The following is a 26,160-nucleotide window of genomic DNA, read 5'->3' on the forward strand; positions in this document are numbered from 1 at the left end:
TCAAGACAGAAAAATTACTTGTGAGGTACTTGGTGCGTCAGGCGCGACGGAACATGGCGGTCGACACGCGCTCTGTGAAGGACTACGCACGTGAACTGTACATGGCAGTGGCACGAAAGATGGGAACTTCAGAGCCCAAACCCTTTACTGCTTCCTCTGGGTGGTTACAGAGGTTTAAGATCCGGAACAAGATCACCAATATAAACATTGGTGGTGAAGAAGCGAGTGCTGATCGTGCTGCGGCTCGGGAATTTCCTCCGTTTTTACGTGAGATTATGGAGGAAGGACAGTACACCGACGACCAGGTGTTTAACATGGATGAATCTGGTCTTTTCTGGAGAAAACTACCTTCCAAGTCCTACATTGTGAAGAATGCCAGCAGGATTCGGGGCCGGAAAATGCAGAAGGAACGCATCACCGTCCTGTTTGCCACCAATGCCTCCGGTACCTGTAAGCTCAAGTTGTCGGTGATCCACACAGCCCGCAAGCCGCACGCCTACAAAACCATGGACATGACCAAGCTAAATGTCCACTGGCTGACAGCACGTAAGGCATGGATGTTCTCTACACTGTCCCTCTCCTGGTTTGATGACTGTTTTGTTCCCGATGTAAAAAAATTCTGTGAGCAACAGAATGTGCCATTTAATATTTTGTTGCTGCTGGACAACGCACCAGGACACTCGCCCCTACTGTTAGATCGTCACCCCAACGTAAAAGTGGTCTTCCTTCCTCCCAACACTACGTCTATATTACAGCCCATGGACCAGGAGTTGATTTGCAATGTGAAAGCTGCATTCTCAACAAAAAAATTCCAGCTCCTGAACGACTACACCAACACCAGGGAAGAGTTGCGTGACCTGAGTGACACCACCACCGATAGCAAGAGCGACGAAGATGAGGAACAACGGTTAGAACAGCAAAAAATACTCTTCAAACAATTCTGGAGAATATTTAACATCAAGAAAGCTGTGGACATCTTGGTGGAGTCATGGGATCAGCTGTCTATTGCTACAATTCGTCACGCATGGAGACATGTGTTGCATGGAATACCAGGTGAGAGGAGGAGTCAATCTGTGACTGGTGAGGTTCAGAATGTTGCAGTAGCAGTGGACCTTGCCAGAGAAGCTGCGCAGACTGTTACAGTTCCAGGCTTCTCCGAGACCACCAACGACGACATCCTGGAGGTGATCAGAAATCCTGAAGTGACTGCCGACGAGATGTTGGAAGAAGAACACGTCAGTGAAGAGGAGGAAGAAGGTGCGTCAGTCTCCGAAGAACACAGTTTAAGTCATAGTGATATTAAGTGTGCCATGGAGTTTGCAGAGAAAATTAAGTCCGTCCTTTCCCGCGACAATGACGATGACCGCTATGAAGTCTTCCATAACCGGCTGGTGCAGGCTATGGAGCCGTACATCACGGTGTATCACGACAACATCAACGCCAGCCGTCAGCAAAGCATAACAGATTTCTTCACCCGCAACCCACCACAGCCAGCCCAAGCCAGTGATAGTGACAGTGAAGTTGACTTTGAGGGATTTGTCAGGGAAGCCCTGACAACTGTAAGTGACAGTGATGATGATTCACCTAGTAATGGTGATTCACCTGAGGGCCAGTAATCTGCCCTCTGCCTCGGAACCAGCCTCCATCCCCGTATGCCGACCCATCTCTTCTACTACCGTAAGTGTTCCACAAAATTTTTCGTTTTTTAACCTATTCTTTATTTTTCCTATGTTAACCTTTATCTTTCCTAACCTAACCTCTTCTATATTACTTGTTTTTTCATACCACCATAAAGTTAAGATAAAATTTTTACTACAACATAGTTGTGTGTCGTCAAAAAGTGGAGTTTGGGGATCGGCCTGGACTCTATTTCAATTAATCCCATATGTTATGGTATTCACTTTCCGCGTTTCTCACTTTCCGCGGGACCCTCTGGGTTACATTAACCGCGTAATGTGAGGACCAACTGTATATATATATATATATATATATATATATATATATATATATATATATATATATATATATATATATATATATATATATATATATATATATATATATATATATATATATATATATATATATATATATATATATATATATATATATATATATATATATATATATATATATATATATATATACAGTGTGTGTGTGTGTGTGTGCGACATTTATCAGGAATTTCCAGGTGTTTATAAAATAGAACAAGAACTATGACAACACTCATTACAAACAGGAAGTGAGAGATTAGATTTTGTTTAGATTCTGATTGTGATGCTGAATGGTTTAGTGGTGTTGAACATATGCTCTTTCCTCTTTGCCTATGTTGACATACTACACCTATATTCTCTTTTCTTTGTTGTAAGAGAATGAGTAAAGTCAACTGGTGAAGGATATCTGACTTGCCACAATCATAGTGCAAATTATCAAATAAAAAGCACACTTGATTGAGTACACATACTGTTAGGGCACAGTAAACGAAAGCCTTAAATGTAGAAAAATTAAAGATTTAAAAGTAGAAAGCATAAATAATTAAAATATAGAGGCAATATACAGTGAACCCTTGAGAAATCTAATGTACCAAAAATGACCACAACATATTGTGGATGTTTTTTGGTCTTTGAGCCTAACATATACATCAAATTCACACAAATCAAACTTAATTTCACATTATAAAAGAAGTTGTGTTGCACAGAATTAAAAACTATCTCATATCCCACAAAATACTTCCTTTTGTAAATAATTACTTTTAATGGTGCTACATGATGATGAAGCTTGTTCAACCTCACACAGTACAGTCTGAACACACTAAATTTAGATATTGGGCTGTACAAGAAATGATAATTGTAAATGTCTAGTGTACAGTGGTCACTTGGTCTGTCCTTCCATACTCATCTAAAATTTTGCACTTTTTCAATAAGCTTGTAAACAAATTGCTTCCTCTTGATCCCACGAGGAGATGCATTAAGCTGAGAAGGTTTTTCTCTTACCTTAGTTGTAAAGGTATATTCTGAGTACAGTACATATATGGTCACTGTGGGAATCTGCAATACTATATACTGCTGATGAATCATTTCACAGGCAGTCAATTTGCCAAAAGGCAGCAAAATTTATATTCACTATTTTTTTTTGACCAGCTGAATTTTTTTAAAGTATTATTAGTAAAGTAATTTTATAATTTATAGTACGTGTACATGTACCAGTACCACAATTCAAGCTACCACAAATAAACCTGAGATAGTACTGTGCATTTGATGTGGTTGTTTATACAGTATTTGTAAAAGGACTGATCACTACAGAATGGTTAATTAAAGTAAAGACACTCATAGGCAGGGGCAGAGCTACTGGGTGGCTGAGGGTGGCCAGTGAAGCTTGGCCACCCCTCTGGCCACCCCAGTTATGCAAAGCAAAGCAGTCAGAGCACAGAAAAAGTATATGAATATGAGTGAATATGAATAACCGCAGAATAGTTGACTTTCATAGATGAGTTCCCAGCACAGCTGGAGTCAGTGCGACCAATGACAGTAATCCTGTACGCAAACTGTTCCCAAACGACAGAAGAAACTGAGCTCTGAGCCAGAGGCGCACTGTGTCCTGTCCACAGTAGGCAGTCAAACAACTATGAACAGCAAAGATAGTTTCAGAACAGGATTATTTTACCAGGTTCTGGACATGATGCTAAATGAGCTGAGGAATAGATTTTCCAATTAAAATTGTAACATGATGAAAGGTATCCAAGATCTAAATCCAACTAGTGAAACATTCTGTTAAACGATACTCTATTTCCCTTTGCTAGGATGTATGGGTCTGATCTTGAAGACCTTGTACAGGAGCTGTACCAAATAAAGAGAATTTAGGATAGAAAGGTCAAAAATGGCATGCAGAAACCACCCAGCATATTAAAGCTTGCTGTGTTTAGTGAGCCATATAAGGATGTTTTCCAAGAGTTCTTTAGGCTGTGTAAAATTGCAGTAGCAATTCCCATCAGCACTGCTGCATGTGAGCACAGCTTCTCTTGCCTGAAGATGATCAAGACACATCTCAGAACTACCATGTCAGAAGATAGGTTGAGCGATCTGGGGGGTTTTGAGCATATAATGTAGAAGAGCAAAGTCCCTTAATCTAGATGAATTTGTGGATACCTTTGCCAGAAATCACAAGAGCCGTAGAATTCAGCTGCTATAATCTAGATTATAATATATTTAACAGCACAAGTAAGATGCTAAGTAAGCAGTAAAGTTACTGTAAGTGTGTGCCCTTTATGCTCAGTGGGGATTCTACAGAGACGCAACTTACGTTTATATTCATTTTGTTTATTGAGAGCCCCATATTATTTTTGTTTGTTACCTGTATAATGCTGTATTATGCACATTTTGACCTTATTGCAAAACTGCCAGCCTTTTTTGTTTTTCTCTTCTTCTTTTTTATGAAATTGGAAATAAATTGGTAACATGACCTTCTCTTGTAAATTATTATCTATAAAATAGGCATTTAAAGCAAATATCCTTCTAATTGTAATGTTTATAGAGGTGCAGTTACATAAAATTAGTTTGTTACAGAAGGGTAACAGCAGCATAGGTGTGTGTCTTTAGCTACCATAGGTGTGTGAGGGATATTCCACTGAGGCCATACACAGATAGGGGTAACAACATTAAGTAATTTTCTGTAGATTTGAAACAGTTATTTTTCACCACCCCAGTTTGCCACCCCAATAAAATCACTGGGTCTATCCTGGCCACCCCAGTAGAAACGTTCTGGCTCCGCCCCTGCTTATAAGAGATATTATATGCTCCAATTTGCTACAGATTGAAGGCTTGGGTTTTCATATTTGCCATCTGAAATTAATTTTTTGAAGTACCTGCTGGAAAATATAGTAAAGGGGATCCATGTTTGTTGCAAGGGTTCTGTTCCTGAAAACTCTTACAATATACAAAATTGCAATGCTGTATGTGAAACAATGTACAGTAACAGCTTTGTTATCCAGCATCCATTGGGAAGTGACAGTGCTAATTAATCTCTCTCTCTCTCTCTCACACACACACACACACACACAGATATTGCATGTGTGGAGGGCTACATCTAGAACATCTGGCAGCGTCTTTTCAGTGTTGGCATTTCTCTGCCTCAGTATGCAGTCGGCCTAACTTGATCATGATAGTCTCCCAGCTAAGGGACTTGATTTGGCACTTTTTCAGATTTGTCTGAAGAGTACCGTATCCTTATACTGTACCTTTTCAATTGCCTGCCAGCGTTACATTTACTATTCGTTAGGTGACTGTAAAGTAGTTGCTTTGGCAGTCTACTGTCGTCCATGCGGGTAACATAGCCAGTCCAATGTAGTTGTTCATGGATAATGGTAACCTCGATACTCCTATAATTGGTGTCAGCGAGAATACTGGCATTTGTTCTCTTGTCTTCCCAGCGAACTCGGAGGATGGAACATAGACTACGTTGGCGAAAAATTTCAAGTGCCTTGAGGTGCCTCCTGTATGTGACCCATGTCTCACTGCCATATAGCAGGGTGGGGAGGACCACTGCTCAATATATATGTAACTTTGTAGACAATTTCAGCTCCCTACAGCTGAAGACACGGGTACGGAGTCTGCCAAAGGCTTGAGGTGCACATCTGATCCGATGCTGAACCTCTTCATCGATGTCTGCTGTGGTGGACAGGTAGGAGCAGAGTTACCGAAAGTGGGTAACATTAGAGATGGATGGATGGTGGAGGCGTGGCTGAACCAAGGGTAGGCTGAAAGAGAATCTGAGTCTTACGTACATTCACCTCAAGGCCGAAGTATGCATACGCATCTGCATAGGTGTTCAGGATCTCCTGTAGGTTGCATTCAGTGTGAGCAGCAAGGGTGAGATCGTTTGTATACTGAAGTTCAGCAATGGAAGCTGCTGACACCTTTGTTCCTGCCTGGAGTCGTCTTATGTTCAAAACACCCTTCACCAGGTACTCGATTTTCACCCCGCTGGTTAAATTGGCACTGGCACGAAAAAGGAAGGCAGCCAAGAAAATGGAAAAGAGAGCTGGCGCCAGTACACATCATTGTTATATCTCCCGTTTGGATGGGGAAGAACTCAGACTGAGTGCCATTGTTCAGGGCACTGCCGTTCATGCCATCATGGAGTTGCCTCACAATAACGAGGAATTTTGGTGGGCAGCCAAAACGGCTGAGGGTCCGCCAGAGGACTTCCCTGTTGACCAAGTCGAAGGCCTTGGTAAGGTTGATGAAAGCCATGTACAGGTCACGACGCTGTTCTCTGCACTTTTCCTGTATCTGGCGGGCAGCAAAGATCATGTCAGTGCTGCCACATGAGATTCTGGGAGGAAGTTTTCCGCCTCAGGAAGAAGTCTGTTTAAGAGGAATCGGGCGATAATCTTGCCAGCTAAGGACAGCAGCGAGATCCCACAGTAGTTGTCAGGGTCTGACCGGTCATCCTTGTTCTTATAAATTTTGATGATGAAGGCGTCTTTAAGAGCTTGGGAGATTTCCTCCTTTTCCCATACATTCTCCAGGAGAGAATGGAGATGGCTGGTAAGCAGAGGCCTCCTGCTTTATACATCTCAGCTGGGATTCCATCCGGACTGAGGCTTTGTTATTTTTCATCTGTTTGATGGCATTAGCCACCTCATCCAGGGATGGTGGATAGCTGAGGTGGGTCAGCTCTGGGTATTGAGGAACCTGCTGGGTAGTCAGGACATCCACATTGGTGTTTAGGCTGAGCAATGAAAGGTTATGCTCTTTCCAGGGCTGAAGGATGCCTTTTTCGTCTTTAATTAGGGAGCTACCGTCGGATGAGTGGAGGGGGGCTGCGCCATGAGTGATTGGCCACAAAAAAGTTTTAGTGGAATTGAAAAATTTGCAAATCTTGTGTTGATCTGCTAGTTTTTGCATTTCACATGCTTTATTTTTAAACCATCCGATCTTTAGATTGTGAAGATCGCACTGGGCCACCGCTTTCTTCTTGCGGAAAATATCAGCTTTGATCAGACTGGTGGTCGTTTTGCCGGGTTGTTTTCATCATACCAGTCCTAGTGTGTTCTTTCAATCTGGCCGAGGATCACTCTGCATGTTTTTATCATGACAGAGTCGAAAATACTCCATTCAGCATTGGGATTTGGGTTGTTTATCAGCCCCTGTTCGAGCTGCTCTCTGAAAATATGTACTACCGCTGGATCCTCCAGACGCTTGGTGTTAAAACCTCTTCTGGAGGCTTGTTGCCTTCGCAGTTTTGGGGCGACGTGAAGTGAGAGCTTGGCTGTGACGAGACGATGATCAGTGTCGCAGTGATCTGAGTAGTGCATAGCTAGGGTGATGAGGACATCTTGGCGATCTCTTTCTCTGGCAATGATGTAGTCAATGAGATGCCAGTGTTTGGATCATGGGTGTTGCCACAATCCCTTGAACTTGTCGGCCTGCCTAAGCAAGGTGTTGGTAATAGTGAGGTTGTATGCAGCACACTTGTTGAGGAGGAGTAGGCCATTGGGATTACACTTGCCTAGTCCATTTCTCCCTATGATTCCCAGTCATATGTCAGCATCTCTGCCATTAAAGTCACCATGGAGCACAACCTTATCTTCTCTGTCCCGGTCGGCATAAAAGGCCCCCTTGATGTCATCCTCTGCATCCAGTGTTGGGGTGTATGCATTGATGAAAAAGGCATGACATGAGTGATTCAGTGGCACTCGGAGCATCATTTCAGTTAGCCTGTGTAGGATGTGTTGGTGGATGGCAAAGCCAACTCCATTAATGATGTTTCTGTCAGCAGCAGGCTTACCCTTCCAGAAGGTATAGCCAGACCCCCGTTCTGTGAGTTGACCCTCATCTGGGAGTCGGGACTCACTGATGGCTGCTATGTCAATGTTATACCTAGGCAGCTCTTTTGCCACAAGGGCAGTTCTTCTTTCAGGACGCTCATTTGTGCCAGTATTCAGAAGGGTCCTGACATTCTATGCAGCAACCATAGGAAGTTGTATAGTTTGTTTCTGTTTTGATCTGTGATTATGATTGTGTTTTCGACCAGTCAGGTTGGTTCTTTAGGCAGGCTATGCTTAAGGCACCTTTTCTACCCTCTCCCCCCTCCCCATGTGGGGTGAGCAGAGTGGCTCCTCGAAAGGGCTGCTCAGTCGCACAGACAGGACCGGATTGCACTGCTGCCTAGATCCCCTGTGCAGAGTTGTGATTAGAGACTTCCAGCAGTCATCTCTGTCTGTCCCTGTCACCACTCGTCCGTAGCCACAGGACTTTTGGGGGTATAAGGGTTTTGATGATGATGAGAAATATGATGAGCTGGATGATGGCTGCGTGTGAGTTGATTTATGTGGTGCAAGAGCGCAAGCTGCAACAATACATCTTGGCTCTCCCTTTTTCTGATCCAGTGGTGCAAGTGTTGCAATGACTGGGGACAAGGAGAGTTGCAATGGACTGCCGATAGCCCAGTTTGTTGGGTTTCGCCTTAGTAGCCTGTCCATCATGCATTGCCTTTGTCCACTGGTGTAGTTGTTGGGTTCCCTTGGTGGTCACCTCTTTTGCCTATACCACCATTGGGGTCTTGTTGGAGCTCTGTAAGTGTGGCTGCCTGTTGCGGGGTTCCACAGCAGATTTTTTGTTTGGGGTTGCTTTCAATAGCCTTATACCTACTAAGGTTAATCCCCCAAGGCAGCGGGGCAGTGATTGGTAGGCACCAGGATGTGTCCACATGCCAATGGGTCTATGCAGCACACTACATCCTTGACCACCGAAGGGTCAAGACGTACCTGGCGCTCCTCTCGGAGCAGCCAGGTCAACTGTTAAGTTGGCCCATACCAACCCCCTCCCCTGAACCCTCCTCCCCACCGGAATATCAACAAGTTCTCGCCAGAAGTTACAATTTCATTTAGGAAAGGAACGGAACCAGTGTTAAACAGAGGTGAACAGTGGTGAACAGTGCTTAAGTCAGTGAGAACAACTCAACAGTAACAGTCGTACCCAAGTTAACCTTCACACAGTGAGGTCCCAGGTACCCAGTGATAACGGCCCGTGAGACCCAACAACAACCACCGATGTGTTAATCCGTCTACGATAGGAAGGCCTAAGACCAAACCTCACTCATATAACACCATCTGTGAGGGAATTATTGTCCCTCATAACACCATCTGAGGGAATTACTACACCACGTCCCTCATAACACCATCTGTGAGGGAATTACTACACCACGTGAGGCCCCTCATAACACCATCTATGAGGGAATTACTACACCACGTGATGCCCCTCATAACACCATCTGTGAGGAATTACTACACCACGTGAGGTCCCTCATAACACCATCTGTGAGGGAGTTACTACACCACGTGAGGCCCCTCATAACACCATCTGTGAGGTAATTACTACACCACGTGAGGTCCCTCATAACACCATCTGTGAGGGAATTACTACACCACGTGAGGCCCCTCATAACACCATCTGTGAGGGATTACTACACCACGTGAGGCCCCTCATAACACCATCTGTGAGGAATTACTACACCACGTGAGGTCCCTCATAACACCATCTGTGAGGCGTGAGGTCCCTCATAACACCATCTGCGAGGGAATTACTACACCACGCCAGGTCCCTCATAACACCATCTGAGGGAACTACTACACCACGTGAGTTCCTCCTAACACCATCTGGGAGGGAGTTACTACACTACGAGTTTGCTGTTCAACACCTACATTAATCTGTATGTTCACTGTATGTTCCTTTACCTTTCTCTAATGAAGGCTTTTGTTAAACCACCAATGTATGTAATAAGTCATTTATGTCCAATGTATATTTTCAGTCTTCAGGCTGCAGAATTTTTTCAATAAACCGTTAATTATTATTATTATTATTATTATTATGCGCCGTCCCTCTGGGGGCCCACTGCTTCTCCGAGATCCCCTGCTGGTCTAGCTTGGGCCCACGAGGCACCCAGTTACCGTCTGTTGCCATGAGGAAACAAAGCAGGAGTCATGATGGTGAAGAGGCTGTGTACTGGCAGGGGAGGAATTATGCATGCGCACACACACACATACTGTACAAAAATAATGTATACAGTATATGAGATCACCATAATAACTGTAATCCCCACCATTTTATGGAAATTTTCCACATTTGAGCGGGTTAACAATGATCACCTGATGATACGGTGTCCTCATTGTCAAGAGACATATTTGAAGCAAGTTTTCCAGCTGGATGCCCTTCTTAACATCAACCCACATTTACAGAGTGGGAACTGGGTATTGTATGTAGAACTTCCAAGCCCTTTTTAGCTGACAAGGCAGGATCACTACTCCCTGAGGTGAAGAAAGATTACCCACCTACTAGAAAGTTATATTTTTTCTATTCTGGCTCAACTTAAGCATCAGCAGGTCCCTGATAATCACTCCCAGAGCTTGACCAACATGTACTGAACATTATTCCTCTCATGGCCATTTGTCAGCTGACCACCTGCACCATCTACTTGCAGGCATTTTTCCAAGCATTATGAGTCAAAAATAAGTATAAAAAGTTATTATCATGGTATAGTAAAACACACTTCAGCAGGAAGTATTCAAAACTTATCAGTGGCTTCCACTCTTATTCATGTGGTGTTGCAGAGAACTTTGAACCTGTTTTATAGATTTAAATAATTTATTTTATTTTATAGTAAAAACTTCCTCAAGAGAAATGAGCATTTTAACAAAACAACATTCAAGAGGTATGTCTGAATTGTAAAAAAAAAAATTATCACAGGTTTTGTGATGTAATGAACACCTTTCCTAGAACATGTTTCATGCAATATTTTACCCAAACAAAAACTATCACTGTTTTATCTCCAGACACTTGCTTCATAAAACAATGAGCTGTCAAAGCTTCAAAGTATTGTATAAGATTTGACTAAGTGGTTCATATCAGTCTAGTTAGAAAAGAATAGGTAAAAAATGGGAGACAGAAGGAGTACAGTACTGTAATGTTAGACAGACAGACCTCTGTACAACCTGTGTATAAATGAGACCAGAAACATTACATGAGCTCTGACAGAAATGAGGCCATAAGCAGACTAACTCGTGATAAATTTATAAGACTGTACTGTACTTCCAAGTGACCAGAGGAGCTCATACCAGATATACGTACTAACAATAATACAGTTGTCTCACACTAACCTTCTTGATGATGGTAGTCATCTCATGTGCTGATCTTGGTGCTCCTCCAATTAACTGTCTTGTACAGGTATCTAAAGTAGCAGCATGTCCTACTAGTAGTACTGTACCACCTGAACCAATAAAAAATTTTGAATAAAATATTGAAATGTTAAACACAGAGGGGACTAAAAATTTTTTAATCTATATCCAGGCGTCTTCAGATATATTCTTGTTTTCATGGTACAGTACAGTATTTTATGGCATATAAGATGCATGGCCATACAGGCAGGGAGTATTTGGGAAAAAAAATTGTGTGTGCATTTTCCTCCTGTAGCCCTAGTTTTCTTAAAATAATATGTACAGTACCAGCAAATGTGAGAAATAAATAAAAATAATACCATTAAATAAGGTACAACAAAAAATACTGTACGTATTGCCGAACCAGTAAATAAAAGCCAAATGAAAGTGTTACAGTTGTCATTTGCAGTAGTACCCCGATTTACGCGGTCAATTGAACCCACAGGGTACCGCGGAAAGTGAAAACCGAGTAATGTGAACAACGGAACATATGGGATTAATTCCAATAGAGACTGGCCCGACCCCCAAACTCCACTTTTTTACTCCACTTTTTTTGACACAATACCTATGTTGTAGTAAAAATAACATTTAAATTTTATGATGGTATGCTCACACAATTAATATTTAAGAGAAATACAGTCGCCAGGTTTATGTCCATTCAAATAATTGACTCAAATCCCCCCCCCCCCTCTTCCCAGCTCACTAGCTCCTACCTCTCTGAGAAACGATTGGGTGAAAACACTACATTTTAACGTTTAGTAATGAATAATACCTCAGACTAAAGTTAGGATAATATAATTGACATTTCTGGATTCCTTGCAGGTCAGGGAATATTTTGAATGTAAACTTCATATATTTTGCACAAAAGATAAAATATTTGCTTTGTGTAAACCAAATTATTACATTAGATCTAAAATTTGTATGTCTAATGCAAAATCCATGATGTTTATATTCAAAATGATCATCATATTGTAAGAATTCCAGCAATGTAAATTATATTCTGGTCGAGTAATTTGTATGAATTTTATGAGCTAAAACAAATATCTTCAGTTAATAAAAAAAATAAAAATATTCTTCACAACACTATCTGTCAATGAAAGTACCCCACCTTGCCTCCCCCCCTCCTCACACTCACACCAGCTGGGTCGGTCCGTCCCAACCCTCCCACCCCACCCCCCACCTTCCCTCCCTACCAGAGAAATGTTGGGTGAAAAAACTAGATTTTAACTTTTAGTAATAAATAATACCTCAGACTAAAGTTAGGATAATATAATTGACATTTCTGGATTCCTTGCAGGTCAGGGAATATTTTGAATGTAAACTTCATATATTTTGCACAAAAGATAAAATATTTGCTTTGTGTAAACCAAATTATTACATTAGATCTAAAATTTGTATGTCTAATGCAAAATCCATGATGTTTATATTCAAAATGATCATCATATTGTAAGAATTCCAGCAACGTAAATTGTATTCTGGCAGGGTAATTTGTATGAATTTTATGAGCTAAAACATATATCTTCAGTAAATAAACAAAGAAATATTCTTCAAGGACACTATCTGTCAATCAAAATACTCCGCCATAGCTGGGTCGGTCCCTCCCTCCCTCCCTTCCCCCACCTTCCCTCTCTACCAGAGAAGCTTTGGGAGAAAATAGTATATTTACATTTTGATTAATAAATAATAACTCAGACTAAAGTTAGGATGATATAATTGACATTTCTGGATTCCTTGCAGGTCAGGGAATATTTTGAATGTAAACTTCATATGTTCTGCACAAAGGCTAAAATATTTGCTTTGTGTAAACCAAATTATTACATAAGATCTAAAAATTGTATGTCTAATGCAAAATCCATGATGTTTATATTCAAAATGATCATCATATTGTAAGAATGCCAGCAATGTAAATTATATTCTGGCCGGGTAATTTGTATGAATTTTATGAGCTAAAAAAAAAAAAAAAAATTATACTTCACCGCGTATATGAGTAGATGCACCGCGGAAAGTGAAAGTCCGGTTCTGGAAAGTGAAACCGTGTAAAGCGGGTTAATACTGTATACTGTAGTCCCTTGCTCACTATAGCAACGCAGACGCCACCTCCGCCGATTCCCTAACAACACCCCCCCCCCTAGTCCCGCCTCCACCCGCTAACTCGTGTGTAAAGAAATGCATATACCCTTTACTGTACATGAGTAAAAATAAATGAAGAAAGTTATGTATATCTTCCCCAAATATACAAGATGAAAAACAACCATAACACCAGTAGCCTGGTAGTTATAGTGACGAGTTTAACCTGGCTACAATGCTGCCAGCGATGTTAACAGACACAAATGTGAAAAGAGAGTTATATGTAAATCTCATTTGTATCAGGTATTTGTAGATATAAAAATAAATGTTGCAGGTACTGTATGGTATTAATAGACTATAATGCTTGTAGGAGTTCAGAAATTGTAACTGCTTAGCTGCCTCTGAAGAGTTGGGTGTCTGCCGTAAGGACATTAATCGTCTCAGGTTATCATCATCAGTACAGTACAAATTAGTTATAAATCGAGCTTTTATATTTACAATACAGTATTACCCCGCTTAACGCGGTTTCACTTAACGCGATTCCGCATATACGCGGTGCCTCGCCAGAACCAAACTTTCACTTAACGCGGTTCATCTACCCATATACGCGGTGAAGTATAATTTTTTTTTTTTATTTAGCTCATAAAATTCATACAAATTACCCGGCCAGAATATAATTTACATTGCTGGAATTCTTACAATATGATGATCATTTTGAATATAAACATCATAGATTTGGCATTAGACATACAAATTTTAGATATAATGTTTACTCTGAGTAAATATGTTATCTTTTGTGCAAAATATATGACATTTATATTCAAAATATTCCTGGTCATACAAGGAATCCAGCAATGTCAATTATATTATCCTAACTTTAGTTTGAGGTATTATTTATTACTAAAAAGGTAAATATTCTGGTTTTCCCACTCGTCTGGTAGGGAGGGACCGACCAACCATTTGGCACGGTGTGAAGAATATTTTTTTTATTTTTTATTAACTGAAGATATTTGTTTTAGCTCATAAAATTCATACAAATTACCCGGCCAGAATATAATTTACATTGCTGCAATTCTTACAATTTGATGATCATTTTGAATATAAACATCATAGATTTTGCATTAGACATACAAATTTTAGATATAATGTTTACTCTGAGTAAATATGTTATCTTTTGTGCAAAATATATGACAATTATATTCAAAATATTCCTGGTCTTACAAGGAATCCAGCAATGTCAATTATATTATCCTAACTTTAATCTGAGGTTTTATTTATTACTAAATGTTAAAATTTAGTTTTTTCACCCTACATTTCTCTTGTAGGGAGGGTTGGTGGGGGGTGGGGGGGAGGGGTGGGATGGACCGACCATCTGGCGCGGTTGGAAGAGGGGGGGAGGCAAGGTGGGGTACTTTGATTGACAGATAGTGTCGTGAAGAATATTTTTTTTTTTTATTAACTGAAGATGTTTGTTTTAGCTCATAAAATTCATACAAATTACCCGGCCAGAATATAATTTACATTGCTGGAATTCTTACAATTTGATGATCATTTTGAATATATACATCATAGATTTTGCATTAGACATACAAATTTTAGATACAGTAGTACCCCGCTTAACGTGGTTAATTGAACCCACAGGGTACCGTGTTAAGTGAAAACCGCGTTAAGTGAACAACAGAACATATGGGATTAATTCCAATTGAGACTGGCCGGACCCCCAAACTCTACTTTTTCCGACACAATACCTATGTTCTAGTAAAAATAACATCTTAATTTTATGATGGTACATGCACACAATTAATACTTAAGAGAAATAGAGAAATATAGTCGCCAAGTTAATGTCCATTCAAATAATGGACTCAACTCCCTCCCCCTCTTCTCACACTACACTCGCTGGCTCTTCCCTCTCTGAGAAATTTTTGGGGGAAAACCACTAAATTTTAATAAATAATACCTCAAACTAAAGTTAGGATAATACAATTGACATTGCTGGATTCCTTGTAAGACCAGGAATATTTTGAATATAAATGTCATATATTTTGCACAAAAAATAACATATTTACTCAGAGTAAACATTATATCTAAAATTTGTATGTCTAATGCAAAATCTGTGATGTTTATATTCAAAATGATCATCATATTGTAAGAATTCCAGCAATGTAAATTATATTCTGGCCGGGTAATTTGTATGAATTTTATGAGCTAAAACAGGCAGGCAGTCAGGCAGGCAGGCAGGCGGGTGGTGGGTGGGGCGAATCTAAAAATAGCATCTCGAGCCGGACACTCTGCGCGTATACGTGGAAAAAACACGTGTTAAGTGAAAGTTCGGCTCTGGCGAGGCACCGCATATACATGAAATCGCGCTAAGCGAAACCGCGTTAAGCGGGGTATTACTGTATAATGTTTACTCTGAGTAAATATGTTATCTTTTGTGCAAAATATATGACATTTATATTCAAAATATTCCTGGTCTTACAAGGAATCCAGCAATGTCAATTATATTATCCTAACTTTAGTTTGAGGTATTATTTATTAAAATCCAGTGGTTTTCCCCCCAAAATTTCTCAGAGAGGGAAGAGCCAGCGAGTGTAGTGTGAGAAGAGGGGAAGGGAGTTGAGTCCATTATTTGAATGGACATTAACTTGGCGACTGTATTTCTCTATTTCTCTTAAGTATTAATTGTGCGCATGTACCATCATAAAATTAAGATGTTATTTTTACTAGAACATAGGTATTGTGTTGGAAAAAGTAGAGTTTGGGGGTCCGGCCAGTCTCTATTGGAATTAATCCCATATGTTCTGTTGTTCACTTAACGCGGTTTTCACTTAACACGGTACCCTGTGGGTTCAATTGACCGCGTTAAGCGGGGTACTACTGTAATTATTTTTTAATTAATTAAAAATAATAATACAATACTACTTGTAATGTGTTTAAGTAAGCAATGACATATTTTTAATTCTGGAGTTGGGTTAGGTAGAATTAAGCCTACTGGAGACAACAACTGGGGGATTCTTTAGCTTACGGGAGACTTCAACTTCATATATTGGACGCAGGCTGATTTTTCAGCCATTTTTCAGACAAAAAAGTGCGTCTTATATGCCGTAAAATACGGTACTTCCTTTGAAGATTCAGTCAGAGTGAAAAATATTTGCACACCAAATTTATCAAGTATCTTGAAAACAATACTGCAAGTTGCCTTAATTTGCACCCTTGTGATCTCATATTTTTATGTCAAATTTAGTGTAACTTTGAACTGCAAACCAATTACTGTATATGTATTTAGCACTGATGCTAGCAATGAGTGCTATGTTAAATAAAATTGTAGACAAACTTTAAAATCATAAATGTGTGTGTGTGTGTGTACATGCAAAGGTGTATGTGTGCATGTGTACTGTAATGATTTAAAAAGAGAAAACCAGGTTCACTCAATCATAATAGTGATATCCCCATTAGCCACAACAATTGATCAAGAGAACTTTTGGGAATGAGAGATTTCTGGATAATGAAATGACTCTCAAACTAGGAAAAAATCCCAGGTAGTATATTGGCAAAAGTTTCTCGGAATTTTCTGGAAATTGCGCATTATTTCACCCTCAGAATTTGTTTCCAGACCCAGAAAAAAATTGGAGAGAATTTCTGGAATTTCCTCAGAATTTTCCATAATGACACATTATTTCACCCTCGGAATTTGCTCCCAGACCCAGAAAAAAAAATTGGAGTTTCCAGAATGTATCTGATTTTCAACCACGGAGAATCGTTCCCAAACCCGGAATTGAGAGAAATTTTACAGAAAAAATTCTGAGCAAATTTCAATTCCGTCTACTGGAGAGTTCTGGCTAAAAGGGATTCGGGATAATGGAGATATTACTCTTGGATTCAATAAATATGTACAAGGAGAAGATGTAATACTTTTAAAGGTAGACATACCTTGTGACTGTGTTGTATTAATAATACTCTGTGTAACGTAGGCATTTCTTCCATAATACTGCTCACAACTCTCGTGAGTGTCCTTCAGTTCCTCTTTTCGGATCAGAGGGTCATAATTATGGTTTATATTAAATCCTGCATCAATCAGCTCATCAAGAGTCATCCATAGAGGCATTCCATCATGGTACCAAGCTAGCCACTCAAAAAGCCCTGGTTCAATATTGAGTGGCAAGTGCTCAGCAATGCCCATACCTGTGAAGAATTATCTTACTTTAAATAATATCCTTTACTGTACATGCTTCTCTCAATATGCTTCAGATTAATATCATTACCTACTTTTTGGGTATCTATCCAGATTAATTTAAAGGCTAACTTTCCAAAACTTGATTGATAGTTAAACCAGTTCTACCCATAAGAAAACATTAACCCTGAAATGGTCCATATTAAATACTAAATACCCATTACAGCACAGTACTGTATAGTAGCCTAACTCTCCAGAATAAGACAACAAAACTAATGGCTCTATCTTTTATACAAAAAATATAAGAAATATATTTTTCCTTTCAAAACCAAGTTATATGAGGGATTACTGTACGTTTGTCAAAGTAATTATGACTTGCCAATTACTCCTTCATAAAGATTATACTGTACTGTATTCTTCAAATTCAAGCTGAAATAAAGCAGCTTTGTGGTTATTTTTCGAAGCAAAGTTTCATAAAATAATTACCGTAACATTTAACTCACTAATCAAGTAATCAAGTGTCAATCTTAAAATATCAGTGGTGTGAAAATATATAAGATGGATGACAATTACATTACAGAAATGTTGGGTAACGAGAGAATTAGCTTCATCTAATAATAACAATCCAGCTTGTTTCCCTGAATACTCGTACAGTACTTACCTGTACTATATCCCTATAACTTACCCTTAAGTATATTGGTACAAGTTTGAACACAACGCAAAGATGGGGAACAGAAAACATGATGCACCTCTGTCCCATTTGCCTTCATAGCTTGACCTACGAGTGATGCTTGCAATAAACCAATATTTGTAAGAGGACAGTCTTTATAAAAACTGTGCGGTGCTCCTTTCCTCTGAGGTAGTGTCTCTGGCATGTTAAGGTCTCGTCGCTGATATGTCCCTGTACAAGGACAACATAGTATTATATCTAAGCAATATTTAGAACAATTGTCTAAACATCCACAGATAACTCATAAAGTTATTATAGTTTAATGATTACAGTATATTTAAAATTTTATGGGTAAGACTGGAAATACTATACAGACAGATTCTTACAAACACGTGTTACATGGAGACCACTAATGTAACACATTTTTCCCTTTGTATTCAATTTACGAATCTCATGTCTGACATTAAAAAACAGTCTACAAACAAAACTCCCATCTGAAACTTGGGAGTAGATTACATACAAGTTAAAGAATTATGCCTAAAATTAAAATTAAATTGATAGTCTTTTTCACATGTACAGCAAAGTGAATAAAAACACAAACATACCTGCTTCATTGAAGCAAAAGCGAATCCAATCACCAAAGGTGAAATCAACTCTCTCTCCATGTCTGACAACAATAATTTTACGTGGACCTTCAATAGGGAACTTGTAAAGAGGCCCTTCCTTTTTTGGTTTCTTAACCTAAAATCAAGTAAATGTTTATACAGTACAGTACTGTACTTGTAAGATGAGCACACTGGAATGACAAAGATTATCTAGACAGGGTTGTGTCTGGCAAAATTTTTTTCACTCTTTCAAGCACTTTTTGCGATGGTACAGGAAGGCTATCTAGCAGTACAGTATTCCTTTGATTTTATCCTTTGAATGGGACACCTCATGTGACCAATGAAAATATTCTCAATTTGCTTAATGGAACCCACATGAACCACCAACTTGTGTGATAGTAAACATTCTTAACCACAATAACAGAGAATGAACAAAATATTTGTCTGAATTAAAGTAAATCTTCTCAATAAAGGACTCCTCAATACTGAATATTCTCAATAATGGATGTCTTTTTGTTTATATAATTAACCAACTCGGCAATGTCTCCTATTGACTACCTGGTCAGTTGGTGCATGTTGGCACTTGCTAGGATCAGTGCAGCTGAACATCCCAGCACTCTAAAAAGGGTCCTACTACAGTACAGTACAGTACAGTACTACATTTTAGACATGATATGTAGTACCCTATACTAAAACTAAGAGACCATGCCAAAAGTCATTTCATAGTAGAAAAGAAGTCAGATATTGTTGACAAAATTTGAAAAAGGTACATCTGTGTCTGTCATTATGGCAGAAGACAACAACAGTGCCTAATTCACTGTGTCAATTTGCTTGGCACAGCAGGAGGAAGTATCTCCTGTGCCATGCCAGCATAAAGAAGTGCAAGTATTGAAGGCCCCTAATCAAGGCAAGTTGAATTTCTATATATTGTATAGTATTGATGGCTGGAAATGATGTTTGAATTTTTTATACAGTACTATCTCATTAATGAAATCCTCCCAATAAGGAAAGGGCTTGCATGAATCAGTCCAGTACTGGGAGTGCTTCCTGTAGTTTTATTATTGGCTCTGTGTACCTGTCATGACACTGGGAAAAAGCTTTGAGTATGTATGTATCAGCAAAAGGATTGGGTACATAAAAAATCCACGAAGCAAAATGGATTTTCTTACCGACTACCATTATAAACTGGGAGATACTGTCTGTCCCTTGATGAAAAAAAAATCCACCATGTAACAAAATAAGAGTAAACATGTTTTTAATCACTTTTTAAAGAAAACAATAAAACTACACAATAATAATAATAGTACAGCACTGTAGTAACGATTATATGGTACATGTTATACAAATGAGTTTAATGCAAGTTAAAATGTATTCTACTCAAAAGAAACTACTGTATGGTGGTTGGTGCCCTTCCAAATCTGTCCTCCATGACAACAACCAACCACAGCTAACAACTATGGTAATTATAACTTATATTTGCATTGATATACAGTCGGCCCTTAACATACGCGGGTTTAGCATACACGGATTTGCAAATACGCAGATTGCCCTGCCGGAGGAATATTCTGTACATTGGAGTAATTGAAGTACATTCAAATCGCGCGCCATTCAACTCGCGCGCAGCACCGAACACGGAACACCGCCCGCTCCCGCAACCTCACACACACACGCATAGCTCTCCCTCACTCAGTCAGTCTCGCTGTAACCACGCTTGTGTTGACATCAGCATTGTAGTTGCAAAAATATTACATTTCCGAGAATGTATTATATCAAGCACAGTATGAATAGAATATCACTAATACAGTCATGCGCCGGTTAACGTCCGACCGAACAACGTCCGATCGCATATATGTCCGTGCCCCCCCTCCCCCCCCCAAAAAAAAATCTGTAACGCCTGCTGGACCACCACTCCACGACCCCCTGACGGAGACACGATGATCCTCCCCATACTGGTCGAATATTATGTGTTAAAGGAATATGCTTCCTTGATCAGGCATTTTTTAAACATTTGTTTTTTTAAACATTTGCCTCCAGGTGTAATGTTAACCTACATCTATTGAGGATAAAATCTTTCACCAACAAATTGACAATAACACATTTGCTGTAATTAGACATATCTAGTTGCTTCAACAATTGCAACCCCAGTTGCAATTGGGGTTGCAATTTCAAATTCTGTGGCATTACTAAAAATAACTAAGTCTCTGGTGCACTCTAAGATTAAGAGAGAAAATGGAGGACTCAGGCGTCCTGATGTGAGAGAAAACGGACTCGTATGATGGGGGACCAAATAAAAAAAGCATAGCTACATGTTTTGTGGACTACAGTATTAAGCGTACCCTTTTCATCACTTTGTAATAAACCTAGCCATGCCTATGTGTGTTTATAATATTTACCATAACATTATATATAAATATATATATATATATATATATATATATATATATATATATATATATATATATATATATATATATATATATATATATATATATATATATATATATATATATATATATGTATATATGTATATATATATAGTATAACCCTCACTTTACGCGGTCCCACATTCCGCGTTTCCACGTTTACGCGGTGCCCTGCCGGAACCCAGGATGCTCACATTCCGCAGTGCGTGTACCCCTTTACGCGGAGAGCGGCTGGCGAGCCGCGCCATTTTTGGATCCAAACCTCCCGCCATCCGCCATGTTGTGTAAGCGGCGCGAACATGGTGCGCACAAGGTCGCCCAGTCATCAAAACATTACCAGTTCTTCACCCGCCACCCACCACAGCCGGCCCAAGTCAGTGATAGTGATAATTATGGTGAGGATATGGACTTAGATGAACTTTGGGGAGTTTGACAAAGAGGCCCTGCAAGCCTCTGTGGTGGACAGTGATACAATTAATACAAGTGATACAGGTGAGGGCCAATAATCTGCCCTCTGCCTCGGAACCAACCGCCCATCCCCATGTGCCCAGCCATTTTTTCTACTAATGTAAGTGTTAAAAAACCTAATACTATTGATATTTCTCTTAATTATTAATTGTGTGTGCATACCATCATAAAGTTAAGATATTATTTTTACTACAACATAGTTGTGTGTCGTCAAAAAGTGGAGTTTGGGGATCGGCCCGGACTCCATTTCAATTAATCCCATATGTTATGTTATTCACTTTACGCGTTTCTCACTTTACGCGGGACCCTCCGGGATACATTAACCGCGTAAAGTGAGGGGTTGGCACAATAATAATAATAACAACATATGTATATGTATATATATATATATATATATATATATATATATATATATATATATATATATATATATATATATATATATATATATATATATATATATATATATATATATATATATATATATATATATATATATATATGTATATATATATATATGTATATATATATATATATATAATATATATATATATATATATATATATATATATATATATATATATATATATATATATATATATAATATATATATATATATATATATTTAGTGGGTCTAAATGGTGATAAAATGGGAAACTTGGGGTTGGGTCTTGGGTGCCTGAACCAATTAGAATAAATCCCATAGGTTCTGTACTTTCGTTATCGGCGGGGTCCCAATTAGGCGCGATAACCAAGGGATGACTGTACTGTACTGTATATACTTGTGACACTGGCCAGTTGCTTCTGGTGTTATGGTACAGGGGTACCAAGTGACAGCACTAGGATCCCGCTTCCTCTATCAAGGAATAAACAATTAAAATTTAAATTGAAAAAAAAAACATTCAAATAATGGGACGTAGCGAACCTAAATGGCCGTAGAGCGGGCACAGTCACGTATGCATCGCATATTCTTATAGATTGTGCTGCCAGGCGTACGTTATCTAGTGAATTTAGTCAATATTGTACAGTAACAATGGACCGAAGTGCAAACCTGTATTGTACATGTACTAAATGATTACGGTACTAAAATTGTTATGTCTATTGCAAATATTGCTTGTTTATACAGGTATTCAAATAAATTACTATCTTACAAGAATCCCTCCAATGTAAGTTATATTCACCCAGGTCATTTGGGTGGCAAATTATGAGAAGAGCTTAGTCACTCTTAAGTAATGATAAATAAACACGCAGGCAGGCCTTCAGCGCCAACTGTCAAATCTTATCTCAAATAAATAAACAAACAAACACCAGACATTCTGTCACCTCACCTCCCGCCCCCTCCCTCCCAGACAAAAGTTTGGTGATTTCTTTATGTTCATTTTATATAATATCTCAGACTAAAGTTAGGATAATATAATTTGCATTGCTGAAATCCTTGCAAGACAGAGATTAATTTGAATATAAGCATCATATATTTTGCTCAAGATATAAAAAATGTAGTACATTAGTGTACAATACTGTAGTACATTTTATAAAAAGTTTTTTAACTATTTTTGGGTAGATTTACATAAATTTCTTCATTTATTTTCATCCATTTACATGCACACACCATACTAAAAGAAACGTAAAAGAAATAAATGACCTTAGTGCAAAGCTGGAGTGCACATGTACTAATTTGATTACGGTATTAAAATTGTTATGTCTAATGTGAATTACAACATGTTTATATTCAAATAAATCAATATCTTACAAGAATCCCAGGTATGTTAATTATATTCTCCTAGGCTCATATCACTGGCATTTTAAAATGAGAGAAGCTTAGTAGGACTGTTAAATAAACACACAGAGCCGTTCGGCTCAAACTTATCACCTCAACCCCCCACACACCCCCACCCCTCCCTCCCTCCCTAATCTGCTCAGCCGGGGGTTTATTTAGGCTTCCAATTTTTATCTTATATAATGTCTCAGACTAAAGTTAGGAGATTATAATTTGCTTTGCTGGAATCCTTGCAAGACAGCCAATAATTTGAATATAAACGTCATATATTTTGCTCAAGAGATAAAAATTGTTGTACATTAGTGTACTGTACTGTAGTACATTTATAATATAAATTTTTTCAACTGCATTTTGGGTAGATTTACATCAATTTCTTCATTTATTTTCATTCATTTGCATGCACACACCATACTAAAAGAAACGTAAAAGAAATTAATGACCTTAGTGCAAAGCTGGAGTGCACATGTACTAATTTGATTACGGTACTAAAATTGTTATGTCTAGTGCAAATTATAGCACGTTTATATTCAAATTAATGAGTATCTTACAAGAATCCCAACAATGTTAATTCACCCAGGTCATGTCACTGACTTTTTATAAGAGAGAAGCTTAGTCACTTAAGAACTGATAAATATACAGGTACAGGTTGTACCTTTCTAGTTCGGCATTCTGTGGTCCGGAAACTCCCGTGGTCCGGAACGATTTTAGGTTGTCCAATAGGTAGATAGGCAGTTTTTTTTTTTTTTTTACTTATCTGAATTATTATTATTATTATTACAGGAGTATTAAATTTTTGCCCCTCAGGCCCCAATGTGGGTCAGTGACCTATGCCCGGGTGGGCTAATCCCCATAAAAAAAACAACAACAAAGCCGCGAGAAATTAAGGTTTGTTTACATACGGCAGTTCGGCTGCTCTCTCTCTCTCTGCTTGTCTATACAGAGTACAACATTTAACCCTTCAATATATATGAGCAGTAAATAAGTGTTGCTTTCATATTCTTATGTAGAGTAATGACGATATATTTTCACATGTGCGCCCTTACATACGAGCAGTCTCACTTTTTTTTTTACCATTAATGGTTAGCTACTTATATTGTTCCATTTATTAACATTAAATAACATTACAGGTACTTCAAGCAACCATATTCATATTTTACATTAATTTTACTACAGCTAAACTCAGGGTCTTATTTTCTTCAGTTTTATATGTAGAACCAATCAGTCACTGGTTTCGTAAGCTTTAACATAAACAATGCCGGCAGCGGTCTCGTCTCCTCTAATATTCCACGTATTATTAATAAATTGTATTGTTAATTTTGCACACATGTACATTAATTCAATAAAAACAAATTCAGAAACATTAATTAAAATATATATGAACAGTAAATAAGTGTTGCTTTCATATTCTTATGTAAAGTAATGATGATATGTTTTCACGTGTGCGCATGCGCACTTACATATGCGATCTCTCTTTTTTCTTTACCATTATCGTTAGCTACTTCTATTGTTCCATTTATTAACATTAAATAACATTACTTAAAACAACCATATTAATTTTACTACAGCTACAACCAAGATCTTATTTTCTTCAGTTTTATATGTAGAACCAGTCAGTCACTGGTTTTGTAATCAACGAATACAATGCTGTGTCATTTCCTCGTGTGTTTTAATATTCTACGTATTATTAATGAATTGTATTGCTCATTTTGCACACATAAACATTAATTCAATAAAAAAGACATTCAGTAATAAACAATAATGAATCTTTTGTACATAAGAGAAATGACGCTGTTTACACGATTATGCACGTCGTCTGCACGTTGGCGGGCCGTTCAAACCCGTCGAAATTCAAGTTTCCGCCGTCAAAATTTTTATTTATTTATTTTTTTTGTGTGTTCCAATAAAATACGTTAAGAATTAAAAATTCGCGAAATTTGAGAAGCTATTATACGACATTTAACCCTTCAATATGTCTTCAAAGAGACCATGATGCAGAGAAAGTGGTGCTAGTGCTTCCAGGCTTAAGCACAAGTCACTATCTATCCAGGAAAAGGGTGAATTTCCATGGTCCGGCACCGGTCAGGTCCCGAGGTTGCCGGACTAGAGAGGTACAACCTGTACACGCTTTAGACCTTGGGCTGGTACCAACTGTCAAACGTACTACCTCCCCTCCCCCCAAGCCCCCTCGCTTGCTCCCTCCCTCCTTCTCTCCCTCCCTCCCTCTCCCCCTCTCCCCCAACTGCCCAGCATTGCTGGAATCCTTGTAAAACAGTGAATAATTTTAATATAAACTTCATGTATTTTGCACAAGAGATAAAAATTAATCACCTGTATCACATTACAGTTGTGATTTAAGAGTAAAAGTGTATATGTACGTATATAGTATTCCACATACACGTAAGTACAAGTATAAATAGAAAGTTTATGTGATGATCGGACAACGTCCATTTCGGTTAACGTCACGTTTCCAAGAACGTATCTAGGATGTTAACCGGCGCATTTACTGCATTTTGTCATACTATTTCTTCTTTTCTCTTAAATTAAAGTCATTTTAGATGTTTATAAGGACTTAGGCATTGATATACACTGTAATGGGATTATAAACATTGTTCTGTAAGTACGGTTTGCACATTACATGTGTTTCAACTTAGGTACAAATCCAACTTATGAATATCCTCAGGAACAGAACCTGTTCATAACCCAGGGAGCCAGGGAACAACTGTACTGTATACAGGACTGCTTAAAACTGGACAGGGTACACTTTGTT

The 26,160-nt window shown here is 38.6% G+C and overlaps 1 protein-coding gene across 1 annotated transcript in view; it reads right to left on the minus strand.

The window, feature by feature from the left end:
• LOC121863877 (protein UBASH3A homolog) overlaps window positions 1–19,510 on the minus strand; it is a 39,313-nt gene extending 19,803 nt beyond the window's left edge. Inside the window, exons 1-5 of the mRNA XM_042362791.1 lie at window positions 19,496–19,510; window positions 18,726–18,861; window positions 18,136–18,351; window positions 17,210–17,461; window positions 11,156–11,265 (exon numbers count right to left, since the gene is read on the minus strand). Of these exons, the coding sequence (XP_042218725.1) occupies window positions 11,156–11,265; window positions 17,210–17,461; window positions 18,136–18,351; window positions 18,726–18,861; window positions 19,496–19,510 (729 nt within the window). The remainder of the gene's footprint in view (window positions 1–11,155; window positions 11,266–17,209; window positions 17,462–18,135; window positions 18,352–18,725; window positions 18,862–19,495) is intronic.
• Window positions 19,511–26,160: the final 6,650 nt, after the last annotated feature.

The sequence above is a fragment of the Homarus americanus genome, unplaced genomic scaffold, assembly GCF_018991925.1.
Source record: "Homarus americanus isolate GMGI-L3 unplaced genomic scaffold, GMGI_Hamer_2.0 scaffold48354, whole genome shotgun sequence".
In the NCBI taxonomy this organism is placed as follows: domain Eukaryota; kingdom Metazoa; phylum Arthropoda; class Malacostraca; order Decapoda; family Nephropidae; genus Homarus; species Homarus americanus.